The sequence below is a fragment of the Camellia sinensis genome, chromosome 11, assembly GCF_055761805.1.
Source record: "Camellia sinensis isolate YWXY chromosome 11, ASM5576180v1, whole genome shotgun sequence".
Taxonomy (NCBI): domain Eukaryota; kingdom Viridiplantae; phylum Streptophyta; class Magnoliopsida; order Ericales; family Theaceae; genus Camellia; species Camellia sinensis.
Window position 1 is genome coordinate 132,997,550 of NC_138971.1, and position 27,856 is coordinate 133,025,405.

At 32.5% G+C, this 27,856-nt stretch overlaps 1 protein-coding gene across 2 annotated transcripts; it reads left to right on the forward strand.

Moving 5' to 3' along the window:
* The first annotated feature begins 17,437 nt into the window (after positions 1 to 17,437).
* On the forward strand, positions 17,438 to 27,650 carry LOC114260614 (homeobox-leucine zipper protein ATHB-8). Of its 2 annotated transcripts, none has more exons than XM_028200757.2 (20): positions 17,438 to 17,681; positions 17,871 to 18,027; positions 18,447 to 18,663; positions 18,788 to 18,947; positions 19,270 to 19,370; positions 19,476 to 19,566; positions 20,819 to 20,914; positions 20,998 to 21,111; positions 21,202 to 21,285; positions 21,402 to 21,557; positions 21,667 to 21,741; positions 21,949 to 22,055; positions 22,142 to 22,334; positions 23,157 to 23,342; positions 23,446 to 23,526; positions 24,246 to 24,380; positions 24,478 to 24,803; positions 25,149 to 25,254; positions 26,446 to 26,595; positions 27,242 to 27,650. In XM_028200757.2, exons 2-20 carry the CDS (start codon positions 17,967 to 17,969, stop codon positions 27,386 to 27,388), a joined length of 2,586 nt encoding a protein of 861 aa, XP_028056558.2. In that variant the 5' UTR covers positions 17,438 to 17,681; positions 17,871 to 17,966; the 3' UTR covers positions 27,389 to 27,650. The 2 variants fall into 2 exon arrangements, with proteins under 2 accessions (XP_028056558.2, XP_028056559.2); XM_028200758.2 differs by having other exon boundaries at positions 17,482 to 17,657.
* Positions 27,651 to 27,856: the final 206 nt, after the last annotated feature.

A 27,856-nucleotide genomic window follows, 5' to 3' on the forward strand; every position in this document is an offset into this window, starting at 1 on the left:
TTTTATTATTACATGACAAATCAATTAATACAAAAACCTTTTAAAATTTGTTAGAGCATCACCAATAATCTCTACAGTCGTGCTAGGGAGCTCGAATCTGAACTCCCCGAATCCCCCTAATCCCAGAAACGATGTGGTTTTTGCATTTTTTTTTTTTTTTCTAGTTCAATCAGAAACGAAGAAGATGAAGAAGGAAGAAGGAGAAGAGAAGGAAGGAGGAGGAGGAGGAGGACTGGAGGGGGCCCTAATTACAGTGGGAGGAGGAGGCGGAGGCGAGGCAGAGGCGGGGGCTGCCGGAGACGACGATTGGGCGAGGCGACGCCGGGTGACGCTGCGATGAGCTGCTGCGAGGACGCCGGGCGACCATCGGGCGGCGACTGTGAGCCCTCTTCCCCTCTCTTCTCTCTCTCTCCCTCCTGAATTTCGGGAGATTCGGGGGGAAGGGTTTCGAGCTCCCAAGCTTTATTCTAATCTCTAAATGCCTATTAATGTCGGTCATTACAACAATTATCAAATTAATTTTGTATTGATCTTCATAGATATGTTAATATTGTTACTAGTCCAGTTTTAAAAAGGTGTCAATAAGTTTGACTTTTTTAAACTCATCATCTTAACTTTAAAAAGCGTTTAGATTTGGTAAGGTGGTGTTTGCCAAGCGATTTTAGAGCTAAAATAGTTACAAAAAACAAAATAGACTATTTTAATCATAACAAACAAAACATCACATCCAACTCATAATCATTACACTCTTCTCTCACAAAAAAATCAAAAAAGCCAAAAAGTCCTTCCCAAACCAAGCTTTTTAGCCCAGGCTAAAATAGCTAAAAAAGCCAAAAAGCCAACCTACTTCCCAAACGGAGGCTTATTTAGAAATTGATTTTGGTGATTCGAACCATTCTCTTTTTAACTCTGGTTAAGTAAAATATTCATGTAAAAAATCAAGATAATCATATATCAATAGCTATATATTTGAATCAAATTTATATTACAAAAAAATATATGATTATTCTTAAAACAACAATGATTCATACCACTTAAAAAAAGATCACTAATAACACTAATATATTGGGAATGTCAAAAAAAAAAAAAACAAGGCATAGCCCACTGCCACATTATTAGTGGTGCTATTAGAGCACTACTTTTAGTGCTCCCAACCATTTTTCTTCTTAAAATTATATTGGTATTGGTCATCTATTTTTTTAAAACAAATATGATTTAAACATATAATTATCGATATCTAATCATTTATTTTTTTTATATAAATATTATACTCAATAAATCTTAAAAAATAAATTATTCAGATCATTAAAATTGATATCAAAATCAGCTTAGGGGTTGTTTGTGGTGTCCTAAATAAGTACACTTTTTGTCTTTTTGAACTAAAAAGTTGAGGAAAAAAATATGGATGTTTGGATTAACTTTTTGACTTTTTATGAAAAAATGTGTATTAAAAAATTGTATAAATAAGTGTGTAGGAAAAGATAGGGTAGCAGCCGTACAGAAGGGCAGTGGTGACTGACTGCGTGAGTAGATGAAAAAATATTGTCTACTTCTCGGATTTTGATTGGATGGTTGTTTGGTCCATGAGGGCCCACCACGGGTCCCTTTTTCTAATCGGAACCGTTCAATGTGTAGAACTCATCGAGTACTATATTCTTGTAAAAAATCACTTTGATTGGATATTGATAACTATCTGATCGTGTTAGTTTTCTTTGTCAACTGTTAACTATAATACCATCCAATTTTTATACAAAACTGATTTGATCATAAAGTTAGCGATATCCGATAGACGTGATTTTTTACAAACATATAGTATTAGACGAGTTCTACATATTGAACGGTTTGGATTATTAAAACGAAACACATGATGGCTCTCACGGGTCCAACTTTACCATGCAAATAAGTGAATGTACACATAATATTATTTTTTGTTTTTCCTTTCATTGCCGGTGGCTGATGTGTCCATACGTTGATGGGTTGGTTGGATTGGACTTTTATATTAATTTATCATTTAAATTAATATTTATATATTATTTTTTTAATATTTTTTTATAAATAATGATAATTTTTTAATTTTTTTAATAAGTTTTTAAAATTTTCAGGGTTGTCAAACCAGCACTAAAGGGTTGTTTAGAATAATCTAAATAAGTGTATTTTTTATTTTTTTACAAAAAAAATATATAAAAAAATAAAAAAGTAATATGATGAAAAAAAATAAAAAAATAAAAAAATAATTTATTTTATGTAGGCCAAACTTAACTAAATGCGCTCACAAGTTTCTTTACCAAATTGAGATCACAACTCACAAAAGGCCAATCCCAATTATAAAGACATGACTCGTACAAATAGACGACAGAGCGAAGAGAGAGAAAGAGGGGTGGCGGCACAATGTGTACTTACTGTTTTTTTTCTTTACAATTTTATGCTTTCTTATGCCCCGTTCCACAAGTGATTATTTTAATTAAAAAATTAAAAAAATTATTAAAAAAATTAAAAAATTAACTACTTATATTAAAAAGTTAAAAATTTTATTTTTTTTTTATTTTTTGTATATATTTTCATAAAAAGTTAAAAAATCATCCTAAATATATTAATTTTTTTTATATCACATTTTAACCAAAAAATCAAAAAATTACTAAAAACCCTATTTCCAAATGGGGCATTTACACGCATTTTAGTTAATGGCTATTCATTTACTTTTTAAATTAACAAAACAAATGCTTACACACAAATTTAATCACTATTAAGAGGTTGTTTGAGATGTCTTAAATAAATATACTTTTTGACTTTTTAAATTAAAAAGTTGAAAAAAAAAATATGATTATTTGGGATAATTTTTTAATTTTTTACGAAAAAATGTGTATTAAAAATCTATATAAATTAGTGTATATGAGAAGATTATGATGGAATAGGCTGTACGGTAGGGTTGGCAATTTGAACCCGGCTCGACGGGAATCCGACCCCTCGATCTCGAATTGAACGGTTATTTCCCAAAAAATATCCCGACGGGCCGGGGATGGTAATAAAAAATAAATCCCCGATGATATTCGGGCCGGGAACGGGGATACATATTTCAATCCCGACCCCGGCCCGGCCCCTGGCCCCGGCCCGCCCCGTTTGTCCCCCGAATGATATATATATTATATATACTTTTTTGATTCAATGTTTCTCAGTTCTATATTTTATTCATTTAGATCTACTATCTTTCTCTCTATTCCTCACATTTCTCTTCCTCTTCACCGTCTCTGATCTCTTTCTCTTCTTCACTATCTCTCACATCGCCATCGATCTTTCCTCTAGCCCCATGTACTCCAACCTCGACATTTCCTCCCACTCCCCTGAACCCCTCCAACATTCCAGAACATTTAACCTCGATTTGGTCGGCCCAAGGGTATTCTTCTGCGCCGACTCGACCGTTGATCTCATGCTCAAAGAACACCGAACATTGTCGCCGTCGCCGTCGCCGAGCGTCACCTTCTCCTCCGAGCACCACCTCATCCTCCTCCTCCAGTGTTTGTCCTCTCCGCCACGACTCTCTCTCTCTCTCTTTCTCTCTCTCTCTCTCTCTACTCAAATCTCTCTCATTCTTTGTGAATCTGTAATGTTGATGATGTTGTTATGAATTTGTGATGTTGATAATGTTGTTGTTGATGTCGTTTGATGATGTTGTTGTTGATCATTGATGTTGTTAACTTCTTGTTTGCTGCTATTTGGGTTTAATTTTTTTTTTTTTGGTCTGGGGAATTTTCGGGGTCGGGGAAACCCGATCCCCGTTATGGGGAGGGGACGGGGACAGTGATAGGTCCCCTGTCAGGGATCGGGGTCGGAGACGAGGAAAATTTTATCATCGGGGATCGAGGATGGGGAGTGTGATCCCCGACCCCGCCCTGCCCCGTTGCCATTCCTACTGTATGGTGAGGGACAACATGTGCAGAGTAGGGGGAGATGGTTCCCTGTTTTTTGGGCAGTGAATTAAAGGTATTGTTCGGCCCATGAGGGCCTACCACGGGTCCCGTTTTGCTAATCAAAACCGTTCGATGTGAAGAACTTGTCGAGTACTATATGCTTGTAAAAAATCACTTTGATCGGATATCGATAACTATCTGATTGGATTAGTTTTTTTTTCCAACCGTTAACTATAACATACATTTCATAAATTTTAACTGATTTGATCATATAGTTACCGATATCCGATTAACGTGATTTTTTTATAGATATATAGTACTCGATGAGTTTTACACATTGATCTGTCCAGATTATTAAAACGAGACCTGTGATGGCTCTCACGGGCCGAACAACACAGTATTATTTGTGCACTTAAATCAATGCAATTTTTTCAAAAACTCAGCTGCGCTTGTGGGACGTCAGAGCTGTTTGAAAATTAATTTTGTATAAAATTAATTTTTTAATATTTTTTTTGGTGAATAGTGATAACTTTTTAACATTTTAAGTAACTTTTTGACTTTTTGAATTATTTGAAGGATCCCAAAAAAATTTCAAAATAGAATAAAAAATTATATAAATAAATATTTTTTCATTACAAATGGTTGTGGATAATAAAGTCTTAAAATCAAAATTAAGATAAACTGAAATTAAATAATAAGAACTATTCATTTGTCATATCTAAGGGTAAGTATGGTTTGATTTATACCGAAAGCAAATCACTACTTACAATTCTATAAAATCTAAAATGAAACCAAAACATGAAAACTTTAGAATCAAATTAAACCGAATCATGCTTCATTTTAGAACCACGATTTTTATAAATTTTATCATCCTTCACAATATCATCACAACATGATTAGGAGTCGTTTGGTTTTGGTTTTGGCTTTTTTAGTTAGCTTTTTGATTTTTTAAACTTTTTTAACCTGAGACTTTTTTAGTCGTTTGGTATTCTTGTTTGTCTTTTATGACTTTTTGGCTTTGGAATGACAAAATTGCCCTCCACTTAGAAATGATGTTTTTTTTGACTTTTTATTCGTATATGGGTCAATTGAATAATTTTGTAACTTTTTTTTGCCTTTTTGTGATTTTATAGTTTTTTTTTTTTTTTTTTTTGTCTTTTGTGATTATATAGCCAAAATGGTTTGCCAAACCAAGGCTTAGACTTCAAACAATGTGTCACCATTTTACAAACAATAATTATTTAAAATTAATTTTGCCATTATATAATAACACAATTACAAAAGAAGAGGGTTAAAGATTTATGAATATATATGAATTGAAGAATTCTATTATACACTCTGCATACCATATGCGTCCTTAATAACACAATTTTTTCTTTAGTTATAACCAATTTTTTTCTTTAGTTATAATATTATTTTGAGATATTTAATTATAACATGTTTAACTAATAAGATATTTAAATGTCCATATAAAACAACAAATTATGTATATACACATTTTCTCTCTTTTAAAAATCAAAAACCAAACACTACATTGAGAATACAAAATAAAACCGAATCATGCGATTTTCTCCGGATCAGATCAATTTACGAGTTTTTTTATTTTTTTTCTTAACCCTAATCATAACAATTTATAAAGTGAGTTTAGAAAAGAAAAGAAAAAAAAAAAAATTTGTTCACACAACATCACTATTAAAAAAAGAAAAGAAAAGAAAAAGTCAGCTCAACTCAACTCTCTTTAAATATTAAAGCTAAAGTAATAAAAAATTCCATAAATAATACAAATTTGTTTACAAAATATTTAATTTAAAAAGGTGAAAAAAGTTAAAAAGAGCACAAACCCATTGTATGTGATTCTGGTAATGTCTTTCAACGCCACAAAGCGGGAGTGGCGGGGCTTGTTTCTCTTTTTTTTCTAGCTTTTTCTCACAGCCATCAGACAATAAAATATTTTCGGATTAGATTTGTAGTTTTTGGACCTAACCTAAACCCATTTAAAATTAAAATAAATAAATAAAACACTTTGAGAGAATGATTTGTTAGTCGTTATCTACTCACGTGTTCAGTTTTTATTGAACGGTGCTATGATAGATTCTTCATATTTTTAACACTAACACTACGAACTTAAACTTATCAACTCAAAATTTATTTAGAATTATCATCTTTTAATTTAAATTTATTTTATATATGAACTCCGCTCTATACAAATTTAATTTTCACCACATAATTACTCACTCAGAAAAATCTGAGTTCATAAGTCTAGTTCCCAATTTTTTTTTTTAATTCAAGACGAGTATGTTAGTCAATTTAAAGATAGGTCTTACTAATAAGTATGTTGTAGTTCGATTATATATTTAGATAGGAATTTGAGAAAGGAAAATAAAAAGGTAATGACAATATGAATAGAATAAAATTTATTTCCCTTCCCTTTTTAAATTCTTATTTAAATTCATAATTTTAACACTACGTTATAGTATAAAAACAAAATATAAATGAGAATAATTTTGTCAGAATTCCTCACAACGTCATTTAGTCGAGTTAAGTCAACATCAATTTTTTAGGTCAAATTTGTGGTTCTAGAAAATTTATCAAAATTACCTTTTCATATGATACACTGTAATTTCATTTATTCTTAAAACAATAATGTTTCAGACCCCTTTTTCCTCCACTCCCTTTGCCCCCCTCTCAACATGATTGGCCAATTTTTCTTTTTCTTTTTCTTTTTTTTCTTTCTCCTCCAATCACCACCCGCCACGTGTGTGTGGGGGGTGGTGGGGGTGGTGATTGGAGGGAGTCTCAATCATGACCCTTCTTAAATATATTGATAAAAGTAACTCAAACTTATCAAATCATATGTAACAACAAAACCTAGAGATAATCACATGTATCAACTTCACAATTATCACTGCCAGTTTTCATTTTGGACATGATAATCACATATTGTAAGTTTTCTTTTTTGGTCAGTAAAAATATTTACAATATAGATAATTAAATAACTTAACAAAGTCCCATAAGAGAGGAGAAATTATGAATTTTTAAACTATTAAAGAAAAGTATACAGAAGTGACCAACTAAATTAGCCTAGTTTGGTTTCTCTTTACCATTCTGTTGGCCGAGGTTTGGGTTGCCATGGTGACGGCCCGGAGTAAGGCCACGTCACAATGAATTTGTGGCGCTTGGCGTTGTACCATTTAAGGAAATAAAGATGCGCTTTCACCACGACTTCTGTGTTTTGGTGAGATGGTAAGCGTTGAGGTTCTACAATTGGTATCATAGTAAGGTCTCAAGTTCGATTTTCTTGGAGAGCATGCTACTTGCAGGTGCTGGGGGGATTGTTGGCCTAGGTTTAGGCCAACATTCTACAGTGGCAAAGGCCCGGAATAAGGCCGAGTTACAGTCGACTTGCGATGCTTAACGCCCTACCATTTAAGGAAATAAAGTTGCGTTTTCTCCACGACCTATAGATTTTGATGAGATGGTAAGTACTGAGGCATAGATGGTTTCTCTTTACTATTCTATCGATCATTTATCCACTAATTAGAGGTGAATTTTTTTGAAACGATATCTAACATGACATGAACTATACACAAAATTAATTTGTTAAGATTGACCTTTCCACATAAACTTGATTATGATACATCAAGTTAGCACGATAAATAAAAACATTACAAATTAGTATTAAATTTGCATAATACAAAGTTGATATGAATAATCTGTTTAATAGAGAATTAATTAAACATTTTAATGTTATTTTCATTAAAAGATGCCATGACATATTTAAATCAGTTATGTAACCCAATCCATTCTGAATGAAAAATATATGTAAAATAGGATTTTGGATCAGTATAGTGTTTTTGTTTTCTATTTGAGATAATATGACTTTTTCATTTATTGTCTTCAAGTCGTTCTCGTAAACAAATAAATAAAAAATAAAAGGGTTTAGCTTTTCAAAATTAGAGAGATTGAATTAAATATTTTTATAAATAATTTGATATAATAGAGATTAGTTTATAAAATTTTGACTTTGTGAGAAAAAAAATTTAATGTGTCTATGCACTTAATATTTTTAACCATGAGTGAGATTTTTTGTTGACATATTAAGACAAGATGAATTGGACATAAATTTAAAATAACACGACACAATAACATTAGAAAAAAAATAAATGGATTGGATTAGTATTGAGAAAATTATGACACAAATTTAAAATGACATGACACGATATCCATTTTACACATAATTTATATATATATATATATATTAATCTCACATCATTTGGATGAGTTGTTATATAATTCAATTTGTTAATAATTTTATAAGAAGACTAATTTTATATAAACATTTATTTATTTATTAAAACATGATTTACAAGTTGATGTGTGGTACAAGTTGTTCCTATTATTTAATTTTAGTGAGTCTCGTTTTAAATATTAATTTCATTATGACGCGTGACGTACATTTGTAAAAAACGTTTTTAAAATAAAAATATTCAAGTTTTACATTATGACGCGTGAAGTAAGTTTGTAAAAAATGTTTTTAAAATAAAAATATTCAAGTTTTACATTACTTTCGTTTTAAATTATTTGTTTGGTATGAAAAAAATAAAAATAACATATTCTTGTGTTAAATTTTTATTTTTATTTTTACAAATTAAAAGTATCTAATGAGATCTTTTAATTGGTAATTTTTTTTTAAAAAATATTGTTATGATAATGTACTATTTTTTATTTTTTATACCGGACAAATAATTTTAATGTGTATATGTAGTGTCTTGAAAAGATGATAAAAAATTAATTTTTTGAATTTTTTTTTAAACATATTTTTTTAATTTTTTTAATATAAAAAAATAAAAAAATAATGTGATTTAAAAAACTAAAAAATTAACTTTTTACCGCGTCGCCAAACGCCCCTATAAACGAAACGCGGTTTTTGGGTCTATATTTGAGTGCTTGGAAATGGGAAGATCAGAGAAGGCGACTCAGATTGGTCTGCCATTACTTAGTCTTTAACCAATAAAAATATAATTCAATTTCATTTTTCAAACCTTTGATTTGAGTTAAGCCAATTTTGTGGAAGACCTATATGTGAATTGGAAATGGTGGATGACCTACCATTGACTCATTAACCTCAAAAAAACATATTGTTTGAATTGGAAAGGCTTTTCTTCTTCGTTTTTTTTTTTTTTTTATCCCATGGAGATTTTTTCTTGTTTACTAAAAAAATAAAAATAAATCATTGTTTGAAAAAAATTACACATTGAAGTCAAATTTCAAAGTCCAGCATACCAACATAAGTGTGCTTCCTTTTCAACTAATGATGCCATGGTATACTTAGAATCGACCTTTTCTCTTTCTTTGACATTTTAAATTTTAGGCCCACGATTAAAAAAAAAAAAAAAAAAAAAAATCCTCTTTTTACGATTTTTTTTGTCTTCAGTAATTTTTTTTTCGAAATTATGTTAATTTTTTTTTATTTTAGTCTTGTCGAGACGAATTTAAAAAATATATATTTTTCTGAAAATTTTCAAAAAAAAATACACTAAAGACAAAAATAAACCCAAAAAAATTGCTTATTGTGGCTTATTTTTGTCTTTTTTGGAATTTTTTTTTTAAATTATAATTTTTTAGTTCGTCTTATCAAGCTGAATCTTGAAATTTAAAGCTTTTTGAATTTTTTCTTTTAAAAAATCACTAAAAAAGAAAATAAGCCAAAAGAAAAAAGTTTTAAAAAAAAATTTCAAAAACACCCCTTAATTTTTAATTTTTTACTATACGTTATTGGGGAACAGGAAGAAAGGAAGCTGCACTAACAACAGTAAAATTTAATTTTAGGCATCACAACAAAGAACAAAGCCAGGAACAAAATGCTTTGTTTCACTTGGATTTTAAGTTTTTTACGATTCCAAAAAGATTAATTTTGAAAAATCCCCAACTTTGTTTTTGTGATATTGCTAATTCTTATGAGTAAAATAGAAGATACGCCTTATTTTTGGGAGCATACCTAATAAGGGCATTTTAGTCATAAAAATAGCTTCAAAAAAGAGTGCTGCTATTAACACTCTATCAATTATTTTAGACTTTCCATTTCTTTGGACCATCACTTATAAGTTTTAAAACCCTTGAAATTTCTTTTCTCCACCAAATAATACCAAAATTATTTTTGTAAAAATATTTTATCCATTCAATTGAAATGCACACTCACACACCTCAAAAAGCCTCTCTTCCAAAAATCTGACAAAACCACGAAGGTGATTACTACTTCATCTTCACATACTTGTTCATGACCTGAGAAATGTAGGGTTTTTTTGTTGTTGATTCAAAAATTTCCTTTTGTGGGTTCTGCGATCTCTACGAGTTTAGATTTATGATCTCTTAGGTGGGTTTCTTTGAATTCTCTGACAATTTCAATTCTTGTTCGTTATTTTACTTGGATTTTGTGATTTTGAAGTTTGGAAAAAGGTTCATTAATCATGTTCGGTTATCTGTTCTCGAACAAATAAGAAATGTTCAGTTATCTGTTGCCGAACAAATAAACAATGTTCAGGCTTGTGTTCTCGAATTTCTATCATATATTCGGGAGTTCAATCTTGAAAAAAATAACGAACAGTTTTTATTATTATTATTATTTTTTCTTTAAGAAATTTACCCTTACAATGTCAATATTCTCTGAGTTACGAACACCATCAAAGCTATGAACATTTTTTGAGTTTTTATTATTGTACTCCTCTTGTTTCATGGAGTTGTGGTTGCCGGAAAAACTTTCACTCATTGTTATTGCCGAAGAAGTGTAGGTAATCAAATGGTTGCCACTGTTACTACCGAAATATTGTCGCCAAATGATTTTCAAAATTTTCAAGGTAGGTAGGTTTTGAAGGTGGGATTTGGGGGAAATGAATGGATGGATGGTGATGGAGGTGGGTGCTCTCATAAGCCCTAACTCATGATATAGTGGGTGTGTAGGCTTAATTGTGAGATGGGGTGTCCCAAAATTATTCACTCTGTTTGGTTTTGATTTCCAAAATTTACTTTTCAGAAGATTCTAATTTTTTATTTTTCGTATTTTTTTGATTTCACTAAATTTTTTTAATATTTTAAGCCTTTGCCTTAAAATTTTAGACACACATTACATAAATATACTTAAAAAATATAATATTTGTGAAAAAATCTTAAAAAATTCACTTAATATCAAAAATACAAAATATATATATACATATATATATAAATTTAGTACATTTTTTTTGTATTTTTGTGTATTTATTAAAATTTTAAAACATTTTTTCACAAATATTTTACTTTTTATATACATCTAAGTAAGGTGCATCTAAAAAAGTAAAAAAATTACTTAAAATTTAAAAAATATTCACTAAAAATAAAAATAAAAAAACACGAAAAATAAAAAACTCAATTTTTAGAAAATTGAATTCAGAAAATTAAAACCAAACACATTAATTGATGTCATTTTTAGTAATTTCATTTGAGGGTATTATTGTAATAAAAAAAAATGCTAAAACATAAGGGATTCAAAATAATTGATAGGATACTAATAGCAGCACTCTCAAAAAATTAGAGGACTTTAATTGAGGGCTTCTATTAGCACTTACTTAATTTCTTTGGACCCTACATTTCTTTGGACCCCCTACCTTAAATCCTAAATTTTAATAAGATTTATTTGAATACTTCACTTAATACCAATTTTACCTATATTTATAATATCATCACACTCAAGTGCACACTCACCTAATTTTGCACACTCTCTCTTATTCTTCTCTCAGTAAACGATGAACGATTGAGAGATAATTGAGAACAACAAATGATTGAAAGACGAATCGACTGTCTCTCTCTTCTTCTTCTCTCATAAACGATGGTGTGTTTCTCCTTATCACTGTGAACAATGGTATCTCAGTCAGAAATATTTTCGACGGTCTCTTTCTTCTTCTCTTAGGTAATCTCCAACTTCCCCTCACATATTATTTTTTTTTTTGTTTATTTCGGGGTAAAATCCTTAATATAGGGGGTTTTAGAGGGAAAAACTCTCAGAAAAAACAGAAATAAGAAAAAAAATCCTACAAAATGAAATTGTTCGATATATCAGTGCATGTTCAGCACTTTATTACTGAATTAAATGTTTCTGTTCAGCACTGTATTACTAAACAGAACTTTAATAGCCGGCAAATCAGTACTGAACCGAAAACGATCCAGAATCATAAATGCAAGATAGATAAACTTACCAATATAATGTCAACCTCATCAAAGTTGTTGTTATCGCCCTCTATTACTCCATAAGTATCAACGAATGGCGAAAACGACCACAAATATAGAAACTTGGAGTCTGTAATAGAATTGTTTGCAATGTTAACTGATTTAGAACACTGAACACATTTGAAACCACCGAATAAAACGTTAACTGATTAAGTAGTTTCAAATATTTTTCATTGAAGATGAATGCATGGGTTTAGGATAGTGACGAGGAAGAATACGATTAGGGTTTAGATTAGTAAGAAATATGTATAGATGGGGATGAAGGTGAGTGTATAATATTGTAGAGTGCCATTTTAATTGTTTTCATTTGGTGGGAGGGTGTTCCATTAAAAGTTATCATTTAATGTAATTTTACTTTAGGGTATAATTGTAATAAAAAAAGTGAGAATTGAGGGGTTCAAATAAATTAGGTAGGTGCTAATAGAAGCACTCATTTAATTATGAACACCGTTTTTTCCATCCTTAGACTACTAGATCAAAGAGTTGGTTTAGTTGATGAGGGGCTTCCTTATAGTTAGCCCTACAAGTTTGAAATGATTTTATTGATATATTTTTAATAAAGTTAAAGTGATCAAAACTAATGTAGAATGGTGCGTAAACAATGAAATAAACAATGGCTAAATATATATTTTAGTAGAGAAAAAAAGATGATAATATCATCTTTTCATCCATACAATTCACAAATTACTGATAAAAAAGGATTAAATATGATGTGAATTAAAACTTTGAGAGAGGCCGATGTAATTATGTTAAAAGTGTGAGACTAATTATATTTATTTTGCAAACATCAGGAGAGATGAGTATAATTTACCTTTATTTTTATTTAATATATTCAATTTTAAATACTTAATTAAATTATCAAACATCACCTTATAAATCTTCTTCTTATTTTTATTTTTAATCTATAGAAGATTATTTACAACTATGAAAATAAAATGTCTGGACAATTATTGTCTAACAGTTTTAAACTCAATAACCAAATCCTAATAGGGAGAAATTATCAATTGTTATCTTTGACAATAATTGATTTGCTAATCTTATTATATAAGGAAAATGAGAATTTCTAGTGAGAAGGCTTATGAGAGTTTCAAAATCTCATCCTAATTTTTTTAATTTGTTTAATTTTAAATAATTAAAATTTTGAAAAATGCGGGCGACACCTAGTAATGGGCGACCCCCAGCGACCCCCAGGCTGTGGGTGATTGGCAGGAAAGAAAAAAAGAAAAAAGAAAAGAAAATTGGCGAATGGCGCTGCGCCACGTCACTGGGGGTCGACCCCCAGTGGGGGTGTGTAGCATTGTTGTAAATTTTTTTCCATTGACTAGCTTTTATTTAACCATATAAAAATAAAACTCTAATTAATTTATGATTTATTTGATAATCTCACATCGAGAAAAGAATAAAAAAAATGAATTGTTTCACTTATATAAACTGAATATTATACTCCCATTTAATATTGTAATGTTGTGCATGTTTCAATTCAATATAATTTAAATTTTAAAATAAAACGTAAAAGTTTTAATTAATTAATTTTTGTGTACGTTGGTTGGTCTTTTGACCTAACCATATAAAAATAAAATTCTAATTAGTTTATGATTTATTTTATAATCCCACATCGGAAAAATAAAGAAAAAGTGAATTGTTTCACTTATACAAAGTAAATCTTATACTTGCATTTAATATTGTAGTGTTGTGCATAATTCAATTTAACACAAATTTAAATTTTAAAATAAAAACTCTAATTAGTCCATGATATGATTTATTTTAAAATCTCACACCGGGAGAAAAAGGAAAAAATGAGTTGTTTCATATTATGTAAAGTGAATCTTATACTCTTGTATCTATATCTATATCTATATATTATATAAACAAAGGGGGGTTTTAACCACAAGGGTTGTGAGAGCTCCAAATTCTCAACGTGAATTTTTAGAATTTTTATATTTTTAAATAATTAAAAAACTTTCTATTGGTTAATCCAACTAAGGAAAAAAAAAAACTCTAATTATCCTTTAAATTTGAATTTAAAAATTTAAATATCCCACTAATATAGAAAATCATGTCAATTAAAAACATAAAAAAGTTAAAAATGATCTATGCTTAAAAGTAGTCAGTTCATTTATTAAAAAAAAAAAAAACTTTAATTATCTATACTTTTAAATTTCAAAATTCAAAAACATATATCCCACTTAGTATAAGAAGTATTGATTTCTCCCAATATTACCTTCCTAAAAATGATAAAAGACCTAAATCTTTAGAAATCCTAAACAACCTAAAAATCCAAGCTAAGCAAACTCCATGTTCAATTTCTTTCCCCAAGCCAATCAACTCTCTGCAAATCTATGTGTGTAAAAAAAGTTTGTCTCTCTCTTAATGCTAATAGTCTAAGTTTGAAGTAGTTGAAAATTGAAGAGTAGCACTGAGTTATAAATATGTAATTTTTTTGAACTATGTAAATTTGTCTATATATATGTATACACATGTATTTAGCTATCTTTGTTGTTCTCACATGTACGATTTTAATCTAATAAAACTTATCAACTAATTTCATCATTATGATCTTATAGATAAAAAAAATAACAATAATCATAAAAGCAATACAAAAATTCCTAAAATTAGAAGTTTTTTTTTATTCATTTATTTATTTATTTATTAGTATTTGTATATACAACACATACAAAATTATTCATTATTTTATACGAGTCGAATACGAGTTTATTTGAGAATTTATGCCAACTCAATTAATTTATTATCAATTAATGGTTAACCATAATTTTAATGGGCAAACAATGGGATGAAAGGTGGAGGCAACTTGAGATTAGAGAAGAGAGGTTGTGAGTAGGGGTAGAGTTCAACTTGGGAGAAATGTAAGGAAATGAAGTTAAAAGTAAGGATGATCGCATAGTAAAATTACTTTAAATAAGAGTCGATGTGGTCAACAAGGATAAGATGAAAATTAGAGAGATGATGATTGATGAAGGGTAGAGACTTGACAAGTGTTATCAGGAGAAGTAATATCATGCTACTCTTAAAAATGGATAGTTGACAAATTTATAAATCAACACATAAGATAGTCGTATATATAATCATTTGATAAAGAGAACTATATACAATTTTTTTCACAAATAACTCATTTTAAATCACAAAATTCTGTGCATAGTACAGATAATATGCTAGTTACAAATATCTTAGAATGTTCGAATCCTCTGCAATTCTATCCAACTGAATAAAAAGTAAGTAAAATAAAATTTTAAGTTGAAGTGTTTTTATTTTTTTTTAAATTTTTTATAAAAATTTAAGATAACCTATTTTTGTCCACTATTTTAGATGGAGATATAATTAGTTAAGTATGGTCGATATTTAAGTAAAATTTTTCACCGAATCAATAATATCGGTTTTATTATTTTGAACCCTAACTCAGAGACCGCTTCTCCTTTCAAATCGCGCCAAACGAAACGGTTCGATTTGATGCGATTTTGTCTATTTAGGATCTTTCAAATTTAACACTTTTTAGTAGAGTCACTTATTTATATAAAAGCATTGAATTAGTCATTTGTCAATCATTTTAAACATATCCAATTCATCAATTTAATAAATACTTTATAATTTATAGATTAGCAAAAGAATAATGCTATATATACCAATTGATATACCAATTAGTATACTAACGGATAATATGACATAATTTTAGAGGTTTTGGATCTCTATAATTTGTATAATAAGTAGGGTTATAATTTTGAAATAGTAATATTATAACATATGTTAATACACTAATTGGTGCGTGTAATATCATTGTTAAAAAAAATACAAACAAAAAATAATAATAAATTCTATGATGAATAACACTAACGATCCTTATAATTTAGATTTTGTATCACTTTGATCCATGACTTTTCAATTGTGACATATTTAATCATGAATTTTAAATATTATTTTAAATAAAGATAATTAAAGATGCCATTACTCAATTTCAATAACAAAATTGTCAATTTGAGAGAAGTGGTAACGTTTACGTTTTCAGTTTATATTTACAAAAATTTTATAAATTGATTTTTGTTTATTTTTTGTTTATTTTTAGAAAAACATAAACTACAAACGCGTTTGGTAATTGACAAAATATTTTTAAAAATTTAAAAATATAAAAAAAAGTGAGAAATGGTAAGTGGTGGCATGTGGCGGCGGAATACGGTGGTGGAAAGTGGTGACGGTGAGTGGTAGGTAGCTGGTGGTGGTGGGTGGGTGAGTGACGATGGCGAGTGGTGGGTGGTAGCGAGTGGGTGGTGGTGGTTGTGGTGGCGGGTGGTGGTGGCAGATGGGTGGCGGATGGCGAGTGGTGGTGGGTGGGTGGGTGCTGGTAGCGGGTGATGGGTGGTAGCGAGTGGGTGGTGGTAGTGGTGGTGGTGGGTAATGGTGGCAGGTGAGTGACGGATGACGGGTGGTGGTGGTGGTGGGTGGGTGGGTGACGGTGGCGGGTGGTGGGTGGTAGCGAGTGGGTGGTGATGGTGGTGGTGACGGGTGGTGGGTGGTGGTGGCAGGTGGGTGGCGGATGGTGGGTGGTGGTGGGTGATGGCGAGTGGTGGTGGTAGTGGGTGACAGTGGCGAGTGGTAGGTGGTAGCGACTGGGTGATGGTAGTGGTGGTGGTGGTGGTGGTTGTGGTGGGTGGTGGTAGTAGGTGGGTGACGGGTGGGTGTGGGTGACGGGTGGGTGGTGGTGGTAGTGGTGGGTGGTGGTAGCAGGTGGGTGGCGGGTGGTGGTGGCGGGTAGGTGACAGGTGGCTGGTGGTGGCAAGTGGTGGATGGTGGTGGTAGGTGGGTGGTAAGTGGTGGTGGCAAGTAGGTAGCGGGTGGTGGTAGCGGGCGGTGGATGGTAGTGATGGGTGGTGGGTGGTGGTGGTGGCGGCGGTAGCGAGGAGTGGATGGTGGGTGGTGGTGGCGAGTGAGTGGCGAGTGAGTGGTAGGTGATGGGTGGTGGTGGCTGGTGGTGGCAGGTAGTGGTGGGGGGTGGGTGGTGGCGGAAGACGGTGGTAGAAAATGGTGGCAGGTGGTGGCTAGTGTTGGGTGGTAAAAAAAAAAAAAATTAAAACTCAAAACGGAAACACGTTTTATGTGTTTTTATTTTTTGGCCAAATTTATAAACTGAAACTACTGATTTATAAATCAAAAATTTTACCAAATAAATTTTTATTTGAGTATTTTAAATTTTTATAAATATAAATAAAAAATTAAAAATGTAATTTATTTTTGAAATTTATATTAGTGTTTGAGTAATAAAAAATGATGAGGATCCGGTAACCCGAGTCCCACGCTTACTTGAAACACGCGCAGAGTGAGAAAATTCACTTTTATATTTCTCCTATGAGAGAGAGAGAGAGAGAGAGAAAAGTTGATATTGGTAGTGTGTGACAGTAGTGAGAGAGAACAAAGCAGCAGCAGAAGCGATAGTAGTCGTAGCAAAAAACAGCAAAAGAGAAACAGCAAATGAAATGATGCCCCAAAATGGTCTCCTTCTGTCTCCTCTTTGGGGTCTCTCTCTCTCACTGTCTTCTATTACACACTTTTATATATACACACACAATCTATAAGCATTAATGCATATATGAATCTATATAAGCCACCTTTTATCAGATAATTTATACTAGTAACAATTTTGAATGTGTTTTATATCTCTATGTCTTCTATATTTGATGTCTGTATATTTCCTATCAATCACAGAATTTCCAAGCCTGTTGTTGATACAAAACTAGAAAATTCAACATCTTTATAGCTTCCTCGACGATTCGTTAATGGAAGATCTCGATTTCCCTCTTAATGCTACGTGGTAGGCGCGACAAAAAAAGAAAAGTGGGTAACCTTTCGGTTCAAAAATCAGGTAATGACTCTCCCTCTCTCTGCTTTACATTTCTTGTTACTTAGCCTTTGAAAAGTTGCAAACCTTCAAGCATAAGCTTCACAAAATATCAGATACACCTGTATATATAAATATATGTATGTATAGTTGTTTGTGTGGTCATAATAATCTTTGAATGGTATCAACTTTTGGGTGTTTGAGTTCTTGAATATTAGCAGAGGTAAAGGATTGCTTGGTTTGATTTTAGGAACTATAGATTAGTTTTTCCAATATGCTTGTTTGATTTGGAGAGTTCAGAATTTGCAGATTTAGGATTTTGATACTCTGCTGATTTAGGATTAGATTGGTGTTTAATTGGCAAAAAGATTAAAAAAAAAATTTAAGGGTTTATGTTTGGTTTGTGCAAATTGAGGATTTTTTGTTGTTTCAAATTTTTGAAGTGATGATGGGGGTGACTTCGGCCTACAAAGAGAGTAAAATGGGAATGGACAATGGAAAATATGTGAGGTACACGCCGGAGCAGGTTGAAGCCCTCGAAAGAGTTTACCACGAATGCCCTAAACCGAGTTCACTTCGTCGGCAACAGCTGATTCGCGAATGCCCAATTCTCTCCAACATTGATCCAAAGCAGATCAAAGTCTGGTTTCAGAACCGAAGGTAGTTTATGGAATTCAAATCTAATTTCTGATTGAAATTTTTTCACCTTTTAGGGTGTCTTTTGATGTTTGATCATTAATTAATTTGTATTGCTATGGTGTTCATGTATAATTCCTATACACAGATGTAGAGAGAAGCAGCGAAAGGAGGCATCACGTCTCCAAACAGTGAATAGGAAGTTAACTGCAATGAATAAGCTTTTGATGGAGGAAAATGATAGGTTGCAGAAGCAAGTATCTCAGTTGGTGTATGAGAACAGCTATTTCCGCCAACAAACTCAGAACGTAAAAACCCGCTCTCTTTTTCTTATTGATTGTTTGGTGGCTGAGAAAATATTGGAAAAGAAAAGAAATGAATTTTTGTATTTGAAGTTCTCACCCCCATTGGGGCTCAAGAAAATAAAAATTTGTAAGGAAATCTCACTATGACAATTGTTTGGTTTTTCTGAATTGCTTTCTTTTGCATAAGTTAGAACATTTTAGTTCTCTTTGAACAAAATGAAGAGTTATTAAGTTTGTGAACCAATTAAATGCTTATGACAATTTGGGTTTCTTTGTTTTCGCGTTTTCTGAACTATGGGTTACGGATCTTTTTCCTGTGTTTCAGGCAAACCTTGCCACCACAGACACGAGTTGTGAATCGGTGGTGACAAGTGGTCAACAGCACTTGACTCCGCAGCATCCACCAAGGGATGCAAGTCCCGCAGGGTCAGTGGAGAGTGCTTCTTGTTCTTGTTGGTTCCATTGTTGTTCTTGTTCTTTACACAAATATTTTTCATATGCCTTAAGGAATTGTGCTTGTTTGTTTTCTAGACTTTTGTCTATTGCTGAGGAGACTTTAACAGAGTTTCTATCAAAGGCCACTGGAACCGCTGTGGAGTGGGTCCAAATGCCTGGGATGAAGGTAAATGCTTTCTTTAATGTCAATTTTTTAATGCCTTAATCCTCTCTCCATTCCACTTTATTAAATTATTGGTGTAAACCAATAGACAAAAAAAGGAACCTTGCTAACCTACTACGCAACATCCAAACCACATCATCTCAATCACTATCCCACATTCCCACCTTTGATATAATAAATTCCTTTTGCTTTACCTTATACTTCTTTCTTTATTCTCTGTAATTATTTTTCAATGTTTTCTTTGGAAATATTAAAGTTTTGTTTGCATTATTTTACTTCTTCTCTTTTGTCCCTTATTTTTGAAATCAAATATTAGGTTCACTGCAAAATTTATAGGGAATTTAGCCAAAAACCCTTCATTGGACCCTTGTTTAATGAAAAAGACAGCTCAATTTATTTTGTTTTATAAACCTCCTAAGTAGGAAACATATAATTGAGTGAGGACAAAATAAAATATCTTTTTTTTTTTTCTTGGACAATATTGCTAGAATAACATGTTACTTTGAATTGGAATAACATGTTACTGTTAAACAGAGTAACATGTTACTGTGCGACAAAGTAACATGTTACTGTTTACATCAATTTTGATAGTAATAATTTATTTTTATTTTTATTTTAAAAATTTCATAGTCAATATGGATATTATTTGATAGATCTTGATGAGAAGGTTCTAAAAATGCTAATTTTATTAAAAATTAATAACTACATCAAAAGTTATATTATTTTAAAGTTTAATATTTTGATAATAGTAGTGTGTGTTCAACTTTTCAAGAAAAACTTTTCGTACTTGTCCTTAATGCATTAAAATTTTATTATGAGGGGGCTTTGACCAAATCCTCCAAAATTCCATTTTTCATAAAAAGACAAAACAAATAGGATGTTTTCTCTTTATTTATGAGCATCATCAAAACTGCATGATCCTTGGCTATACAACATCTCAGGCTTATCTATCTTGAGGATACAACCTACGTTTTTACAGCAATGTTAGGGATACTAACACTCTTACTAACACACTCACAAAGCCTTGGTGGGACCCACCATCATATGGTGCGGGACCCATACAAAGTTTGTAAATGTGTTAGTAAGATTGTTAGTAAGGGTGTTAGTGTCCCTAACATCTCTCTCTCTCTCTCCTTTTTTTTTTTTTCAAAGTATCTTCTCTTTGTTCTATATTGTTGTACTTATACTTCAAAATTTCGGATCAACTATGAGTTTTTTAGTCCTTGTTCTTATGATCTCTTTTTGATCTGCACAGCCTGGTCCGGATTCCATTGGAATCATTGCTATTTCTCATGGTTGCACTGGAGTGGCAGCTCGTGCATGCGGCCTTGTTGGTCTAGAACCTACAAGAGTAAGTCTCTGTCCCACACTTGGCAATGGGACATTTCACCTGATGGAATTTTGGAAAAATTTTAATTGTTGACATTCCACCAGGTGGTTGAAATCCTCAAGGATCGGCCTTCATGGTATCATGATTGTCGAGCTGTGGACGTTCTTAATGTGTTGTCTACTGGAAACAGCGGAACCATTGAACTACTTTACATGCAGGTTGGTGTTCATCACTTGGTGCTATCATATCTGGTCTAGGATCAATTGTTGACTTGTTTAACAAACCTTTATTTTGTATACTTAATTTAGCTCTATGCGCCAACTACTTTGGCTCCAGCTCGTGATTTCTGGTTACTGCGCTATACATCTGTCTTGGAGGATGGAAGCCTTGTGGTATGTGTCTTCTGACTCCTCATGTTGCAAGAATATAGAAATTATAAGCCTTTTCCTTGTTCTGTTTTTCTTAATATTTTCAATGGAATTGTCCTGATTCTGCTCCATGCTATTAGGTCTGTGAAAGATCACTGAACAACACTCAAAATGGTCCCAGTATGCCACCAGTGCAGCATTTTGTGAGAGCAGGGATGCTGCCAAGTGGGTATCTGATAAGACCCTGTGAAGGGGGTGGATCGATCATCCACATTGTTGATCATATGGATTTAGAGGTATGTTACCCAACTACATATATCTAAGTTACCCAACTACATATATCTAAGTTCACCCTTTTTGTGCTTGGTGAAATAACAATTCTAACTTAATGAGTATCTCAACCAGCCATGGAGTGTACCTGAAGTATTGCGTCCACTGTATGAGTCATCAACCTTGCTTGCTCAAAGGACAACAATGGCGGTAAAAATACTTCTTTTCTGTTTAATCCTCATAATAGTTTAAAGTCTCAGAATTTTAATAAATTGCACATGAAAATACCTGACTTTTATAAGCTGAATTAACTCCTGCAGTGAATGATATATTTAGTTAATGAGTTTCCTTTAAACTTGGAACAACACATTTTAAAAACTATGATATATCTAGTATGACATTATCATTTTCATTCAGGCTTTACGCCAATTGAGGCAGATTTCACAAGAGGTTTCTCAGCCAACTGTCACTGGTTGGGGGAGAAGACCTGCAGCTCTGCGTGCACTTAGCCAGAGATTGAGCAGGTAAGTTTATTTAATTCTTGTGATTGTTCCATGCAGTGGTTGGCTAACCTTCGTTACATGTGAATCTTACATATTTTGTTGTGCAGGGGTTTTAATGAAGCCGTTAATGGGTTCACAGATGAAGGATGGTCTATAATTGAAAATGATGGCATTGATGATGTCACCCTTCTTGTGAACTCATCTCCTGGCAAAGTGATGGGTGCAAATCCTTTGTATGCTAATGGATTTCCATCTATGAGCAATGCGGTGTTATGTGCCAAAGCATCCATGCTTTTACAAGTAAGGTTTAGTTATGAAATATTTTTGTCGTTCCTTTTCAATCCCTTCCAAATTGTGTGAATCCGAAATGTAGAAATAGTTTCGTTGTAAGGTCATAACCTTGAGGCAATATATCAACACTTCCAGTCAAAAATTTTGCGGACTAATGGTGTACAAATAATGCTTGGTTTAGCATTTGAAGTCTGGAGAAATGTTGCAACTAGAAAATTTTTCTTTCAGGCCCATGGTCCCAAGTCCCTCTAGTATCCAATAGGAATCTGCCCAACATGGCAGTGAGGTTGAAATTATGAATGAAAGCTGAATCGTGGAAGTGCTCAATCTCGCTTCTTGTTTTTGGGATTAGAGAATAAACTTGAAACAATTCTTAAGCCTAAATTCTTGCTTAATGTCTGAGGTTAAAGCTTGTGTTGACTCTATAAGAGATGATATGATGACTTATTATTTAAAAGATGATAAGGCTCTAGCAATTAGTCCAATCTGTTTCCCTTCACTGCTATAGCTAATATTTGGTTCCAGTTTCTCCTTTAGGCCGTGTTTGGATCATGGAAATGGGTACGGATTTGGAAAGGAAAAGGCAAAAGGTAGGTGGAATGTGAATGAAATATATCTACATTTCACCTTACCTTTTTCCTTTTCCTTTTCCTTTCCAAATCCACAATCCAAACACAGCCTTAATGTTAGAATTCTTTTTGGAACTGGAATGTTATTCTCCTAGTTCTAGGATTTCTTTCCTTTCCTTTCCTTATCTGACCATTCATATTCTTTCTGTTGTGTTTCTCAATTCTCATAATTCTCTCTTGTTGTTTCTTCCTATTTTGGCAGAATGTGCCTCCTGCAATACTTCTTAGATTCTTGCGGGAACACCGATCAGAATGGGCAGATAGTGGTATTGATGCTTATTCAGCTGCTTCTGTTAAAGCTGGTCCTTGTAGTTTGGCAGGGCCTCAAGCTGGATCTTTTGGTGGTCAGGTTATTCTTCCATTGTCTCACACAATTGAGCATGAAGAGGCAAGTAATTTGGTTACAATTTATGGCTGTTAAAAATGTTATTCCTATTGAGCTGTTCTATAGTACTGTTGTATGTTTATTTAGCGTTACTTCTTCAAAACAGTTCATGGAAGTCATCAAGCTCGAAAATTTTGGACTCTATCGAGACGACATGATTATGCCTGGAGACATATTTCTCCTGCAAGTAAGTAGTTTCCTCTATTTTGATGTCTTGATGCCAAGAAATACCAATTGCACACCTCTCAGAGAATGGCCGTTATTATGTTGTTATAGGCATCTCACACATTCATAAAAAAAGTTTCCATCCCCATTCTTTATAAGAGTTTCATTTGTGATTCTGGTATAAGATTTTTAGTCGATACTCATTTTTGTCAAGGTGCTTGTGTTTCAATCTTTTACTAAGACACTAGTCCCCAAATAATTAAATCTATTTGTGGTAGGGTATCAAAACCATTCAATTCCCAACTTTTTTTGGATAAATAATTCGTTGCCCGAAACTAATTTATTCATTGACCAACTTCTTCTTCTTCTTCTTCTTCTCTCTCTCTCTCTCTCTTTTTCTTTTTCTTTTTCTTTTTCTTTTTCTTTTTTGTGTGTGTGTGTGGTCTCAGATCTAGCAGCTACATGTTAGTGAATGTCCAACATCAGTCTAATTGTTGGAATATATTTTATTTTATTTTTCAAACGCAATTGTACATGTGGACTAATTGGTGCTAGCTAGCATCCTTTAGGTCCATTAGACAGGATGCAGTCCTTTCTGGAAAATATTGTATGTTTACACAATTATGTTCATGCATTAGTTTAAATATTTTGAAGTAGCTGTAACCTTTTGTTGATTATTGGGCACTTAAAAATTATATACAACATTCATAGTTACTTGTCCTGGTTAATTTGATCCCCCAGCTTTGTGGTGGAGTGGACGAGAATGCCATTGGTACCTGTGCAGAACTGATCTTTGCTCCAATTGATGCCTCTTTCTCTGATGATGCACCTCTTCTACCATCTGGTTTCCGCATAATTCCTCTTGATTCTGGAACAGTAAGTGTTTATCTTGTCTGGTATAACCTAAATATGTTTTCTTCTATGCTCTTGCCTGTGTTGAGTTTGTTCCTTACTCATCTTCAACATGATGCAGGATGCCTCTAGTCCAAATCGTACCCTTGATCTTGCATCTTCCCTTGAGGTTGGACCAACTGGAAATAGAGGTTCTGGTGATCATTCTGGTCATGGCGGGAATGGAAAATCTGTTATGACAATAGCGTTTCAATTTGCATTCGAGATCCACCTTCAGGAAAATATAGCAGCTATGGCTCGTCAGTATGTGCGCAGTATCATAGCATCTGTTCAGAGGGTGGCATTGGCACTCTCTCCTTCTCATCTTGGTTCTCATGCTGGTTTACGGTCACTGCCAGGCACTCCAGAAGCACAAACACTTGCTCGTTGGATCTGTCACAGTTACAGGTGTGTGTTTTGAATAATTTATCACTGTAATTGCTATGTGAGAAATGTAATTGATGTTCTTCATGCTGGCACGAATAGCCAAATTTACCACACCGAAACTGATATTCATTCCTTTATAAAATCATGCGTTGAAGCCATTTTATTGTGATGAGAATTCTAGTTCGACTTTCTAAGCTTATTCTTTGTGAGTGAACTAGGCTTGTTACCAACATATCATTTAACATTTTAAGTTTTGGACACACTTTGGATGTTTGATAGTGAGGCCAAAGAGCATGCATGACAATTAGGGTCATCCGTTACAGGATTTTCTTACAGTTAAGGTCTGTTTGTTGTCTTCTTGGACAGGTGCTTTTTAGGCGTGGAGCTACTTAAACCTGATAATGATGGAAGTGAATCGATCCTCAAGTCAATTTGGCATCACTCAGATGCTGTGATGTGTTGCTCTTTGAAGGTATTCTTCCGATTGTTTAGTTTCTCATTTTGAGAACAAATTTCTGTTGTCTGTCTTTATAGGTGTAAAATATGAATGTTCTTCCTTTATGGTTTCACTATGTTTCTTTTAGAAATAATCCCTAAACTTAACATTTAATTATCTGTGCAAAAAATGAAAATGTTTCTTTTACTTGCTGAAACATGTGAATATTAAAGATGCGAATAATGTAGAAAAAAAACAAAAACTTTGCTACGGATTTGAGTTGATTAATCTTGTTTTTTCAATTCTATTAGTAAATGGCAACAGAGCTATAATATGCAACAAATTAACTTACTATTTCAATGTTATATATTCCGTTTACGTTGTGAAGGATTTCTACATATAATAGTAAGCTCCTTCAACCTTTTAAATTTTATCAAAAGAAAAAATAAGAATCTCAGAGGTCATTTTTTGCTTTTGCTTTTGCTTTTGTTTTTTTTTTTTTGTCAGTTACTCAAATATCTTCTTTTGAATATTATGAATATAATGTTCAATTTTAATAATCAAAATTGATTCGATGTTCCATGTGATAAATATGATTTTTGTTCCTTTTTTCCCCGTCCTTTTCTTTTGAACTTAGTTTTGTATACATTTCTTTCAAGTATTTTGCTATTGTTTGCATATTACAGATCTATGTGTAAAATGTTGCCTACAATTCTTTCTTGAGAAGCACTACAATGAATGTTGGAAATGGGCACGGTAACACGCCAACACAATAATTTTTAGACAATCAAGAAACTAACATGGTGATAAACTACTTGCCAAAAAAAAAAATGGTGATAAATTAATATCCATTTATATGTATGTATGTATAATATGACAATAGTTAACAAGATTAATTGTTTAAATGACAAATAAACTTATGTTTACTAAATGAAAATAACAACAATTAATTCATCGTTTACATTTACGTGTTGGAGATGAAGTGGAATAGAAAGTTCTAATATCTATTTGATGAAACTGCATGGTTTCACAAGAAAATTTGAAGTCAGGATTTTGGGTTTCAAAAGTCGACACTTGTCAGACATGGACATGGCATCCTTAGATGCATGTCTATAGTTCTTGGATTCTTCCTTGTATATGAATATATTGTATTTCTATACATATATACAAATGGCTTGCAGTATGCTTAAGAATGGGCCATTATAACCTTATACATGATTTGTGCAGGCATTGCCAGTTTTTACATTTGCAAATCAGGCAGGACTTGATATGCTTGAGACAACACTGGTAGCACTTCAAGACATTACATTGGAGAAGATTCTTGATGACCATGGAAGAAAGGCCCTCTCCTCTGAGCTCCCACAGATTATGCAACAGGTTCAGTCCTTCAAAATCTATAACAAAGTATATAAGTTACTGCACAGAGCTTAATTTGGTTGTTGGGAAAATGTTTAGAAATTTTATGAAATATAACATTTGTTGCTTTCTTTCCTCAATCTCCTTGGAAACCAAAAACAGCCAACAGTTCTCATCTTTGTCTTTTTTTCTTTTACACACTGTTCAATGCATAACTTACAACTATATGTTTCCAGTTCTTGTGTGACACAACTAAGTGCTGTTCTTGGACTAATCAGAAACCATGGCATTTGTGATGATGTACATATTACACTGGAACATAGTTACAAATTTTGTTTAGTTGAAGTTTTGAGTAGGAGACAGGACGTGCAATTAAAGTTTTGACATGAGAAAATTACTTTTGGAGACAGCTTAGATATGATATGGAACTCTACCAAAGAAACCTTGTCTAGAAGTATCTTAGGCTGTGTTTGGATTAAGAATTTGAAGAGGGATTGTTGAATGGGAAGGAAAAGGGTCCCTTTGTGTTGTTTCTCCTTGAATGATTAATGTTCAAATTGTTTCATTTCAAATCCATAAATCCAAATACAACTATATTGTTTCTCTTTTTCAAAATATTGAATTTATCTATTGCTTTTGTCTTAATCTCCCAATGTTTTCCCGGCAGGGATTCGCTTGTCTTCAAGGTGGTGTCTGCTTGTCAAGCATGGGAAGGCCAGTGTCCTACGAGAGAGCAGTAGCTTGGAAGGTGTTAAGTGACGATGAAACTGCTCACTGCATCTGCTTCATGTTCATCAACTGGTCATTTGTCTGACATTCTGAACAACAAGAACTTAGGTTTTAGATCAAAACTAGATACATCATCCTCCTTTTTGTCCTCCTGGCATGGAATGACCCAGAAAAGCCAGAACTGCCTCTACACTGTTTAAGCAAGCTGTATTCAAGGCATTTCAGGTTATTTTTGGGTACCCTACACTCTGTATTTCGCTTAATCCCTAGTTTATGAATTGTTATCCTTAGTTTACACTTGGTTACTACTCAATGTGATCAGTTACTATTTATGTGATTGCCCCCAACTTTTAGAAGTTTATTGTTTAGCCTATGATTCTGAAAATATTTTTAACTTATACTATAGGTCAACTCCTAGTTTACTACATAAATAAATCTTAGAAAGAATTTTCTTTCATCATGAGTAGTTTCTTATTATTTGAGAGTTTTATAAATTTAAATGTTGCAATAATTTTATTGTAGTGAGAATGATATTAGAATAGTTTTAAAATAT